Genomic DNA, 13,187 nt, shown 5'->3' with positions numbered 1-13,187 from the left:
GCTAACTAGACATTAAAAAACTAGCATTTCTTGGCATTTATTGTAGAGCTCCGTGTTGCAGCTTGTTGGTCCACTTCTAGGCCTGCAAGAAATATATTAGTATGAAACTATAGGGTTCTATTTCTGCATTTTGTTTGGGTTTCGAAGTCAAATTCATGTGTGGGAATGAAATTTCTGCTGGTGCTTTCATTTTTCCTCTCTTGCCTCGAAGTTTGCCTTTCTCCAAAGTTGGAGGGTTAATTTAAGCAGCTGGGAAATTAAAACTTTTAATTTAAAAAATAAGCTTTAAATAAAGCATTTAGTTAGCTTCCCTATGAGCGGGATTCTCCGGCTCCGTTTGTCTGGCAACCGGAGAATCCCGCCCGAGGATAACTGATGTTTCCATTGTCGGCGCCTCGCCCGTGGTGTTCTTGCGGCGGGCTGGCCGGGAGAATCCAACCCTGTATCTAAGTGATAGCAACAGAAGAGAAGTGAGTAGCTTTTTAAGTAGTAAGATATATTAGTAGTGGCAACATTTGTGATCACCTAGAAAGAGGAATGCAGGGCAGCAACAATCTCTCGGGTGAAACTCCTGTGCCCCGTGGTTACTCCAGGACGCTTCATGTGTCCGAGATAACCACATGGTCAGGAAGTGTCATCAGTTGCAGCAGCTTGAGCTCCATGTTGCAAAGCTTCAGCAGCAGCTGGTGTCACTGGGGTGCATCCATGAGGTTGAAAGATTTGTGAATAGCATGTAATAGATGTGGTCATTCTGCAGCTTAAGAGTATGAAGGGAGAGGGGAAATTCAAGGAACTTCAGAGAGTCGTGAATACTGCCCAGTCCATCACACGAACCTGCCTCCCATCCATGGACTCCATCTACACCTCCCGCTGCCGGGGGAAAGCGGGCAGCATAATCAAGGATCCCTCCCACCCGGCTTACTCACTTTTCCAACTTCTTCCATCGGGCAGGAGATTCAGAAGTCTGAGAACACGCACGAACATACTCAAAAACAGCTTCTTCCCCACTGTCACCAGACTCCTAAATGACCCTCTTATTGACTGACCTCATTAACACTACACCCTGTATGCTTCGACCGATGTCAATGCTTATGTAGTTACATTGTATATCTTGTGTTGCCCTATTATGTATTCTCATGTATTTTCTTGTCTTTTCTTGAATTTTGTTTAATTCCCTTTTCTTCCATGTACTGAATGATCTGTTGAGCTGCTTGCAGAAAAATACTTTTCACTGTACCTCGGTACAAGTGACAATAAACAAATCCAATCCAATCCAATCCAAATGGTTGAACACCAGACAGTCAAAAAGAAACAGGCAGGTTATGCAGGAGTATCCTGAGTATACCTCACACTCTAACTTAATAATCTTTATTAGTGTCACAAGTAGGTTTACATTAACACCACAATGAAGTTATTGTGAAAATCGCCTAGTCGCCACATTCCGGCGCCAGTTTGGGTACACAGAGGGAGAATTCAGAATGTCCAATTCACCTAATAGCATGTCTTTCGGGACTTGTGGGAGGAAACCGGAGCACCCGGAGGAAACTCACGCAGACACGGGGAGAACGTGCAGACTCGGCACAGACACAGACAGTGACCCAAATGGGAATCGAACCTGGGACGCTGGCGCTGTGAAGCAACAGTGCTAATCACTGTGCTACCATGCCGCCATTCAACCAGTATTCAGTTCAGGTGCCGTGCCAACGGGCCAACACTTTCTTACTATTCTACCATTTAGTAAACTATAGGTTAGTATATGTCACACGTATTTGATATAGGTTGAATAACAATGAATGAAATTAGTCCATGATGTGACCATCAATTCACAAGACGCGAGATTGGAAGTGAACAGTGGTTTTAATAGTCTTACAACTGAGCCTGCCTGCGACGAGATGAACTGGCAGCAGGCTCACAACCGCAGATCTTTATACTTCCAGTTAGTGGGAGGAGCCATGGGCGGAGCCAAGGGTGGAGCCCAGTACAAACTCCTCATCTCCCCCTATGGGCAGAGCTGCGCAACTGCTCATATACCGAGCTTACAAGAACACAACACATACAATATAACACAGTATGAATTACTAGGAATGTGATTCACCACATTCACCCCCTGTAAAAAAAATCAAGTCCAGCGGGAGTGATGGGTCTACAAATTACAAATTGAGTCGGTCCGGCGGTCGAGTCGTCCTCTGAGATCTACGAAGCACCGGGGTTGCAGCCTCTTCTGGCGGCTGGGTGGTGGCAGTTGGCGAGGGTACCATGGCGGACTCCGGGGGTGATTCAGTCAGAGCTTCGTATCCGACTTGTTCGACTGGTGACTGGGAGCGCCGGAAACCCAAAGGCGCGGGGGCACGGAGCACGGGCAGCGAACCTGCAGGCGTGGGGGCGCCGGGTGTTGGGTGGGGTATAGTGTGAGGAGCGCCTCGGCGGTAGTAGTGTCGGAGTTGGATCCTGCAGGCGCCAGGTCCTGGAGGGAAACAGTATCCTGACGGGCGTCAGGGTATTCTATGAATGCGTATTGGGGGTTCGAGTGGAGTAGGAGCACTCTCTCCACGAGTGGGTCAGTTTTGTGGGATCGGACGTGCTTCCGGAGGAGAACCGGGCCCGGTGTCTTCAACCAAGCTGGGAGCGCAACCCCCGTGGGCGTGCCCCTGGAAAAAACAAATAGCCGCTCGTGAGGGGTCTGGTTGGTGGCCGTACATAGAAGGGACCTAATAGCATGGAGCGCGTCAGGGAGGACCTCCTGCCAATGGGAGGTCGGGAGCTTCCTGGACCGGAGGGTCAGTAGGACGGTCTTCCTGACCCTCGTGTTCTCCCTCTCCACCTGCCCGTTTCCCCTGGGGTTGTAGCTGGTATTCCTGCTCGAGGCGATGCCCTTGTCGAGCAGGTACTGACGCAGCTCGTCACTCATAAAGGACAAACCCCTGTCGCTGTGTACATAGCTGGGGAAACCAAACGGGGTGAAGATGCTGTGCAGGGCCCTAATGACTGTGTGGGAGGTCATATCAGGGCATGGGATAGCAAAGGGGAAGCTGGGAGAACTCATCTATTACGTTTAGGAAGTACACATTCCGATTGGTCGAGGGGAGTGGCCCTTTGAAATCGATGCTCAGGCATTCAAAGGGCTGGGAGGCCTTTACCAGGTGGGCCCTGTCTGGTCTATAGAAGTGCGGTTTGCACTCCGCACAGATCGGGCAATCCCTGGTGATGGCTTTTACCTCCTCGGTGGAGAAAGGCAGATTTCGGGCTTTGATGTAGTGGGCGAGCCGGGTGACCCCCGGGTGGCAGAGGTCATTGTGGATAGCTTTCAGGCGGTTGTCTTGCGCGCTGGCGCACGTGCCGTGGGACAGGGCATCTCGGGGCTCATTGAGCTTCCCCGGTCAGTCCATAATATCGTACTTGTAGGTGGAGAGTTCAATCCTCCACCGTAGGTTCTTATCGTTTTAAATTTTGCCCCTTTGTGAGTTGTCAAACATAAAAGCAACCGATCTTTGGTCGGTGATAAGGGTGAACCTCCTACCTGCGAGGTAGTGCCTCCAGTGACGTATAGCTTCCACGATGGCTCGTGCTTCCTTTTCGACTGAGGAGTGTCGAAGTTCCGAAGCAGAGAGGGTTCGGGAGAAAAAGGCGACTGGTCTCCCTGCCTGATTTAAAGTGGCTGCGAGAGCTACCTCTGAGGCATTGCTCTCTACCTGGAAAGGGACGGGTTCATCCACCGCCCGCATGGCTGCTTGGGCGATGTCCTCCTTGATGCATGTGAAGGCCTGACGAGCCTCATCTGATAGAGGAAAGAGTGTGGCCTTAAATAGTGGGTGGGCTTTGTCCGCATACTGAGGGACCCACTGGGCATAATATGAGAAAAACCCCAGGCACCTCTTGAGGGCCCTGGGACAATGAGGAAAAGGGAGTTGTAAGAGGGGGCGCATACGGTCCGGGCCGGGACCCAGGACTCCGTATTCCATGACATAGCTAAGGATGGCTAGTCTGGTCGTGCGGAAAACGCATTTCTCCGTGTTATACGTGAGGTTGAGTTTCTGGGCAGTCTGGAGAAATCGATGGAAGTTAGCGTCGTGGTCCTGCTGGTCATGGCCGCAGATGGTGACGTTATCCAAGTACGGAAACGTGGCCCGCAGCCCGTACTGGTCCACCATTTGGTCCATTGCTCGTTGGAACAACGAGACCCCATTCGTGACGCCAAAGGGAACCCGGAGGAAGTGGAAGAGGCGGCCGTCGGCCTCAAACGCCGTGTAGTGGCGGTCCTCCGGGCGGATTGGGAGCTGGTGGTATGCAGACTTCAGATCCACTGTGGAGAAGACGCGATAGTGGATGATCTGATTCACCATGTCTGCAATCCTGGGGAGGGGGTACGCATCGAGGAGCGTGAACTGATTAATGGTTTGGCTATAGTCCACTACCATTCAGAATTTTTCCCCGGTCTTGACGACCACCACCTGAGCTCTCCAGGGGCTATTACTGGCCTCTATGACCCCCTCACGTAGAAGCCTATGGACCTCGGTTCTGATAAACACCCTGTCCTGCAGGCTGTACCGCCTGCTGCGAGTGGCTACGGGTCTGCAGTCCGGCATGAGATTGGCAAAATGCGGAGGGGGGTCGATTTTTAGCGTAGCGAGGCTGCAAATAGTGAGTGGGGGCAAGGGCCCGCCGAAGCTGAGCGTGAGGCTTTTCAGGTTGCACTGGAAATCGAGTCCCGGTAAGAGTGGGGCGCAGAGTTCGGGGAGTACGTATAGCTGGAAGTTTGAGTAGGTAGTGCCCTGGATCGTTAGGGTCACGACGGTGCGCCCTTGGAGGTGAACAGAGTGAGAGACCGAAGCGAGGGAGATAGTTTGCTGTGGAGGGAAAATAGGGAGCGAACAGCGTCTGACCAGATCTGGGTGTACAAAGCTCTCGGTGCTCCCGGAGTCAAAGAGGCACGGTGTCCTGTACCCGTTGATTTGAACGGTCATCATTCAGTTGTGGAGGTGTTTTGGACACGACTGGTCCAACGTAACCGCGCTGAGTTGTGGGTAGTCGGCGGCTCGATCAGCTGTGCTGGAGTGGCTACATGATGATTGCCCTCTGAGTTTGTAATCTTCGAGATGAGTCTCTGAGTTTGAAGAGGATGGAACCCAAGCTGACCGCCCCCGTGGATCGGACATGGCGGGCGGCGAGGAAGATGGCGCCCAAGACGGCGGCCCCCATGAGTCACATGTGGCCGGCCGCGTGGAGGGGGTTTTCCAAGATGGCGGCCCCCATGTGTCGGTTGGGGGCGGAGTCAGAGTACAGGCCGCAGCATTTCGGGGCCTGCGGGCCTGTGAATTTTGAAAACAAGTCCTCTGGGCTGCGGGAGAGTTTGGGGAGGGGGATTTATTTGCCAGGCAGACCCGGGAATAGTGTCCTATGCGACCGCAGCTGCTGCAGGTCGCGCTACGGGTCGGGCAGTACTGCCGTGGGTGCTGGGGCTGTCCACAAAAATGGCACACTGGAGCTGCGTAGTGGGTGGGTGGCTGCACGGCGCAGGCCTGGGGCAGTCGCTGGTCGGGGGCCCAGAATGGGGTCGCTTGGTCCGCGGGGAACGAGGTGAGGCTGCGGAACGAGACCTCCATGGTAGTAGCCAATTCTACAGTGTCCTCCAAATTCTGGGCCCCTTTTTCAAGCAACCTCTGGCGCATATAGTTTGACCTGAGCCCTGCCACGTACACATCTCTGACAGCGAGCTCCATATGCTGTTCGGCTGATACAGCTTGGTAATTACAGTCCCGAGCTAAAGTCTTTAAGTCCCGCAGGAATTCTTCCAACGACTCCGTGGGGTGCTGGTGGTGGGTCGTAAAAATGTGGTGCGCGTAGACCTCATTGATGGGCCTCACGTACATTCGATCTAGCATGGCTAGGGCCCCCGTATACGAGTTAGTACTGTTCAGTTGAGTAGATATACGGTGGCTCACCCTTGCGTGCAGTAGACTGAGTTTCTGCTCCTCTGTAGTTTCTGGAGTGCTTGATTTAGGTCTTGAAACATCGGAGCCAGTGTTGAAACATTTCTCTCGCCTCTGCAGCCTGCGAGTCGAGTTCTAGTCGATCAGGTTTGAGGGCTGATTCCATAGTCGTTTTCTTCAAGTTTCCTAAGACTATTAAATTGATGTGACCATCAATTCACAAGACACGAGATTGGAAGTGAACAGTGGTTTTAATAGTCTTACAACTGATCCTGCCTGCGACGAGATGAACTGGCAGCAGGCTCACAACCGCAGATCTTTAAACTCCGGTTAGTGGGAGGAGCAATGGGCGGAACCATGGTCGGAGCCAAGGGTGGAGCCCAGTACAAACTCCTCATCTCCCCCTATGGGCAGAGCCGCGCAACTGCTCGTATACCGAGCTTACAAGAACACGACACATACAATATAACACAGTGTGAATTACTAGGAATGTGATTCACCACAGTCCAACAAGCTTATTTCATAGTTCCGTCAAAATGACAGTTCTCCCGAGGTTCTTGTTCCTTTTACAGTGTTTGCCCATCTTTATCCCTAGGGCCTTTTTTAGAAGGGTGACTAGCAGCATCATGAGATTTGTTTGGGCGCATGGGACCCCGAGGGTGAAGAGGGTCTTCTTAGAGCGGGGTAGAGATGGGGGGGGGGCTGGCGTTACCCAATCTCTCGGGGTATTATTGGGCGGCCAATGTGTCGATGGTGCGCAAGTGGGTAATGGAAGGGGAGGGGGCAGCATGGAAACGGATGGAGAGGGCGTCCTGTGTAGATACAAGCCTGGGGGCCCTGGTAACGGCGCCGTGGCCGCTCCCTCCTACGAGGTATACCACGAGTCCGGTGGGGGCGGCTACCCTCAAGATTTGGGGCAGTGGAGGCGACATAGGGAAGAAGTGGGGGGCTCGATGGAGGCTCCGTTAAGGGGGAACCATAGGTTCGTCCCGGGGAACATTGATGGGGGATTTCAGGGTTGGCACAGAGCGGGCATCAGACAGCTGAGGGACCTGTTTATTGATGGGAGGTTTGCGAGCCTGGGGGAGTTGGAGGAGAAATTTGGGCTCCCCCGGGAAACATGTTCAGGTATCTGCAGGTAAAGGCATTTGCTAGACGGCAGGTGGAGGGATTCCCTTCGCTTCCCGCGAGGGGGGTGAGTGGCAGGGTGCTTTCGGGGGTCTGGGTCGGAGAGGGGAAGATATCTGATATCTACAAGGTGATGCAGGAGGCGGAGGAGGCGTCAGTAGAGGAGCTGAAAGCTAAGTGGGAGGGGGAACTGGGGGAACAGATCGAAGACGGGACATGGGCTGATGCCCTGGAGAGGGTTAATTCTTCCTCCTCATGTGCGCGGCTTAGCCTCATCCAATTCAAGGTGCTGCACCGGGCCCACATGACTGGGACGAGGATGAGTAGGTTCTTTGGGGGTGAAGACAGGTGTGTCAGGTGCTCGGGGAGTCCAGCGAACCATGCCCATATGTTCTGGGCATGCCTGGCACTGGAGGAGTTCTGGAAGGGGGTGGCGAGGACGGTGTTGAGGGTGGTGGGATCCAGGGTCAAGCCAGGATGGGGACTCGCGATTTTTGGGGTTGGGGTGGAGCCGGGAGTGCAGGAGGCGAAAGAGGCCGGTGTGCTGGCCTTTGTGTCCCTAGTAGCCCGGCGAAGGATTTTGCTACCATGGAAGGATGCGAGGCCCCCAAGCGTGGAGACCTGGATCAATGACATGGCGGGTTTCAATAAGCTAGAGAAGGTCAAATTCGCCCTGAGAGGGTCGGTGCAAGGGTTCTTTAGGCGGTGGCAACCTTTCCTTGACTTTCTGGCTCAACGATAGGGTACGGGGACAGTAGCAATAGCAACCCGGGGGGAGGGGGGGGGAAGGGGGAGGGAAAAGGGGGGGCGGGGGGGAGACGATGACTATGTTTGTTTATTTAATTTAATTTAAATTTATTTTTAAGTTCTTTTGTTGTTCATTGGGGTTGGGGGGGGGGATGTGATACATGCGTTGATACGGTCTGGGGGGTGTTACAGTTATTTTGGTGCATTTCATTGTTTGTCGTTATGTTTTATATTTTCTGTAAAAAATTCCAATAAAAATTATATTTAAAAAAAAAGCTTATTTCATAGTGTCAGTGTCCAGCTACTCTGCCATTTTCCCATAGTTATCAAAACTATGAGTTGGAAAACACCATCAAATACCAAACAGAACTCCAGATGGCATGCTGAATAATCTTGAATCATTAACACAACTCTTCTACTCACCATTCGTGCATTGGTATCCAGCATATCTTTTGCACATATCAGCAGAGGCCCGATGAGTCCCGAGGCAATGTCACGATCCTTATCCACATTGCTGTAGTAAAATCGAGTCAGGCAGCCCAAGTCAGAGTCAGTAGGTCCGTCGCTTTCAGTCACACTCCAGAAGTAAGTGACTGTTTTATTGGGCTGAACAATGAGGTTTCTTATATTGTGATCTGTAGAGAGAATCCAAACAGACTTTATACAGCATGCAGAATTGGCCCAATAATTGGAGGACACCTAAAAATAGCTTTCATCGTTCGTGCCATGTGTGAATCTAACTGTCAAAATCATCTATTGTGAAAACATTCCAATGAGGATATTGTCCAGCAGAACATCTTCAAGCATTGATGAAGTGTGGCTGCTGTGTAGGATGGAGCAGTTCTGGTCACCATTACATATTGTAGTAGTTGAAATCTATATCTCTTTCGGAGTAGCATTTTTATTACCTAATGTAGTTTCAATCTGGGTTATGACATGTAAAAAAATAAAGATGAGGAGAACTCACCGAAAATTGTGTTCGAAATCAACATGGCAATTTAATCTACGACAAAAAATGTAAAATCCTGATATTCACCAGAACTGCGTAATTAATAAAACAAATAGGTTAACTCCAAGGAGACTCATCCAATTTTCTTCACATGTAAATCCTAGCCTTTAACTGAAAAAGACCTACATTGATATTGTAAGTTACATGTGCCTCAAACATCGCAAAGCTTTCATCTACAATGAATTACTTTGAAGTAAAATGACTGCTGTTATGTAGGTAAATGTAGCACCTATATTGTGCACCAAGATTCCATCAGCAACAATGAAATGAAGGCTGAATACATTTTTTGGCAATGAGATGTGAAAAGAGAAAATAATAACATCGGTTGAGGCTTAGGAACAGATCATAACAATTTTGGCTGCTTGTGGTGCAGGCCAAGGAAACAAGCTTCTTTACAAATAAAGGTCTAATTAATGGAGAGAGTAGATCCAACATAATTGTGAAAAACACATTGGGCTGGATTCTGCGATTCTGAAGCTATGTCCTCATGCCGGAGGGAGAGGTGGCGTTTTAGAACCTAAACTTCGGCGCAAAACGGCCACCGATCTCTGTTTGGCTGAGAGCTAGCAGCCGAACAGCGTAGAGCACCTGGCTCTAGCTGCTGATACGGGCCGGAGAATTGCCATACAACATGGCGCCGGCCGCTCGTGGACCCGGCCTGCAAAACCCCTCCCTTTGGCTGGCTCGCAACTACTGCTCTACCCCCCAACAGAGCCCACAGTCGCTGACAAAGTCTCTCCTGCCTGCGGATCGGCCCTCCCCTTATTGTGGCGGCGCTGGACTGAGTCCGCAGCCGCCACGCAGAGTTCCCGATGGATGATAGCACACGCGATCGACACAGTCTGGATCTCTGAGGGTCGGGGGCGGGGCATCGGGGGGTGGGCCTCAGGCAACATCCTGATACAGTGCGCGGCATACTCTGCGAATGCGCCGCTTTGGAGGGGACGGAAACGGGTATTCTGCAGCCGATCGCCGAACACGATTTTGGCATTGACAGCTGGAGAATCCCGCCCCATTGTTTGTATACTTGCAAAGAGCACTATTTATATATGTATAACCTGTCTACTATTTTGGTAGCATGATCCTTTCTGTATGAGCTGTGACTTGTAAATACTAACTGGATTGATCTACATTTTACATCTATCGTTGGGAACTGTTCCAGTGTATGTGAGCAATATTAGAGAGAATGATAACTCTCTGATGTATGTTGGTGCGTTCTTCTCTGGCCTTAAATAATTTTTCTTAGTTTATAATGTTCTTAAGTGTCAGTGTGCCACTGGCCAAAGAGGGAAAGACAAAAGTGATTACCCTTCCAGGCACTCTACCCTGCAGAAAACTTTGGTAAATGAAGTGCATGACACAATGAATAACTCCATCTCAACTGTATATAATAATATATGGCGTTTAATGTAACAGCTAAATAACATTGACAGTGAAGATTAAATTACAGTAATAAGGCAGACAGAAGTTCTTGGCTTCCAGGGCACGATTCTCTAGTTTCCTTCTCTACCCATGGCTCCAATTGTCTACCAGTGCCCAGAAAACAGAACAAGTATTTGTTTCAAACCCTCATAATTCCCACATCCCACCTGTGACACACTTCTGGTGTCTTTTTGTGTTGGATTTGTAAATTTCAGATAATCTGTAAACTAGCATGTTTACGTATTTAATCACATTTCAACAGACTTTTTCTGTAACACATAAGAATACAGGTATTTTTCATTTCAGCCCAAAGAGGTCCTAAGTATAAACTCAGGACAGTCCGTCCCCATTGTGGGTTACTTTGACCTTGTCATTCTAATAATATTCCTTCTTACCTTCAGCTTTATCCACCCTTATTTCTGTCAGTCCATGTGGATGAATATTGTATGGTCTGTTAGCGAGATTCTTAAAGATGATCTGTATCATACAGAAAGGACCAACATTTTTAGATGCAGAGTGCAATTACTGTTCATAATGTCTCCATAAAATGGATGTCAATGGGAAATGTGAGATGGACTCTGGCACTAACTGGCCACAGCATGGAGTTAGAGGTTGGAGGCTGATGGAGTTGGGAATAACTGACAGTACTGAGGACTCATCCCAATGAATGCTTTGGTTGGGACATGTGTTCAATTCTTGTCAATCTGCGGCCTTTGTGAGGAAAATGCAGAGATCAGGCAATGATGGACAGCCTCAATATTGATTGACTCTCCAGTTTGGAGGTGACATGTCTGAAGTGTCTTGTTAATCTATGGGGAAGACAAGTTGCATCAGTGAGTGATATTGCAAAGGAAGCAAGATATCTGAGAATGTCATTAACAGTTAGGAATATGTTCTAGAGTTCTGTAATGAGGAAAGAGTTCTAATTCAGGGAGGTGGAGAGGTTTGATGCGAGGTGGGGAGGAACATAGGGTGTCGTTGTATGCCGATGATCTGTTACTGTATGTGGCGGACCCGGTGGGAGGGATGCCGGGGTGATGGAGCTGCTAGCTGAGTTTGGGACCTTTTCAGGCTATAAACTAAATCTAGGCAAGAGTGAGGTGTTTGTGGTGCACCCTGGAGGGGTGCGGGGAGGGTGCAGTCCGTCAAAATGACGGTGCTTCCGAGGTTCCTGTTCCTCTTTCAGTGCCTACCCATCTTTATCCCCAGGGCCTTCTTTAGGAGGGTGACTAGCAGTATTTTGAGCTTTGTATGGGCACATGGGACTCCGAGAGTGAAGAGGGTTTTCCTGGAGCGAGGGAGGGATAGAGGCGGGCTGCGCTGCCCAACCTTTTGGGGTACTATTGGGCGGCGTGGAAAATGGTGCTATGTGTCAAAGGTGCGTAAATGGGTGATGGAGGGGGAGGGAGGGGGGGGGGGCGTGGAAAAGAATGGAGATGGAGTCATGTAGAGGTACGAGCCTGGGTGCCTTGGCAACGGCGCCATTGTCGCTCTCTCCTAAGAGGTATACCACGAGCCCGGTGGTGGCGGCGACCCTAAGAATCTGGGTACAGTGGAGACGGCATAGGGGGGTAACAGGGGGCTCGATGGAGGCTCCATTAGGTGGAAATCATCGGTTCATCCCGAGGAACACTGATGGGGGATTTAGGGGGTGGTAACGGGTGGGCATCAGTAAATTGAGGGACCTGTTTATTGGTGGAAGGTTTGCCGGCCTGGGGGAACTGGACGCTAAATTTGGGCTCCCCCAAGGGAACATGTTCAGATACTTGCAGGTAAAGGCGTTTGCTAGGCGACAGGTAGAGGAGTTCCCTTTGCTGCCCTCGCGGGGGGCGATGGACAGAGTGCTTTCGGGGGTTTGGGTCGGAGAGGGGAAGGTGTCTGACATTTATAAGGTAATACAGGAGGTGGAGGAGTCATCAGTGGAGGAGCTAAAGGCTAAATGGGAGGGGGAACTTGGGGAGCAGATAGAGGATGGGACTTGGGCGGATGCCTTGGAGAGAGTCAACTCTTCCTCTTCATGTGCGAGGCTTAGTCTCATCCAATTCAAGGTGCTGCACCGGGCCCACATGTCCGGGACTAGGATGAGTAGGTTCTTTGGGGGTGAGGGCAGGTGCACCAGGTGTTCGGGGAGTCCAGCGAATCATGCCCATATGTTCTGGGCATGCCCGGCACTGGAAGAATTCTGGAAGGGGGTGGCGGGGACGGTGTCGAGGGTGGTTGGATCCAGGGTCAAACCAGGGTGGGGACTCGCGATTTTTGGAGTTGCGGTGGAGCCGGGAGTGCAGGAGGCGAAAGAGGCCGGTGTCCTGGCCTTTGCGTCCCTAGTAGCCCGGCGGAGGATCTTGATGCAGTGGAAAGATGCGAGGCCCCCAAGTGTGGAGACCTGGATCAGTGACATGGCGGGATTTATAAAATTGGAGAGGGTCAATTTTGCCCTGAGAGGATCAATACAAGGGTTCTATAAACGGTGGCAGCCTTTTCTGGACGTCCTGGCTCAAAGATAGGTATCTTGGTCAATAGCAGCAGCAACCCGGGGGGGGGTTATGTAACTTAGCATTGTGTTAATTTAAGTTGTTGTTAATATGTTGTGTTGTTCATTGAGGAGGGGCGAATGTTTATGATTGCTATTATTATTGTTATTGTTGGTATTTTATTATGGTTTGATGTTGTTGTATAAATACAAAATTTTTCAATAAAAATTATTTTTTAAAAAAGGAAAGAGTTCTAGAGTTCTGTAATGAGGAAGAAAATGGAGTGTGGGATACATTAGAGCGAGTTACAAAGAGATGCATGATATATGTATATTGGGCAGGCATCTGCTTAACTAGTGCTAACTGTGTTCCTTCGAACCAGTTTGCCAAAGAGAGGTTGGAGAATCTGGCCAGTCAGGAGCTCCCACTTAAAGTCAGCCTGTAGCTTTTTAGAGAAAAGCACGCTATTAAAGCTGAGCTAGA

The 13,187-nt window shown here is 50.2% G+C and overlaps 1 protein-coding gene across 1 annotated transcript in view; it reads right to left on the bottom strand.

The window, feature by feature from the left end:
* Nucleotides 1–13,187, bottom strand: part of f8 (coagulation factor VIII, procoagulant component) — a 98,124-nt gene that overhangs the window by 49,384 nt on the left and 35,553 nt on the right. Inside the window, exons 9-10 of the mRNA XM_038775925.1 lie at nt 10,629–10,710; nt 8,226–8,437 (exon numbers count right to left, since the gene is read on the bottom strand). Coding sequence (XP_038631853.1) covers nt 8,226–8,437; nt 10,629–10,710 — 294 coding nt within the window. The remainder of the gene's footprint in view (nt 1–8,225; nt 8,438–10,628; nt 10,711–13,187) is intronic.

Source organism: Scyliorhinus canicula, chromosome 17 (genome assembly GCF_902713615.1).
Source record: "Scyliorhinus canicula chromosome 17, sScyCan1.1, whole genome shotgun sequence".
In the NCBI taxonomy this organism is placed as follows: Eukaryota; Metazoa; Chordata; class Chondrichthyes; order Carcharhiniformes; family Scyliorhinidae; genus Scyliorhinus; species Scyliorhinus canicula.
The sequence above is the reverse complement of the archived record's forward strand: the minus strand, read 5'-3'. Positions and strand labels throughout refer to the sequence as shown.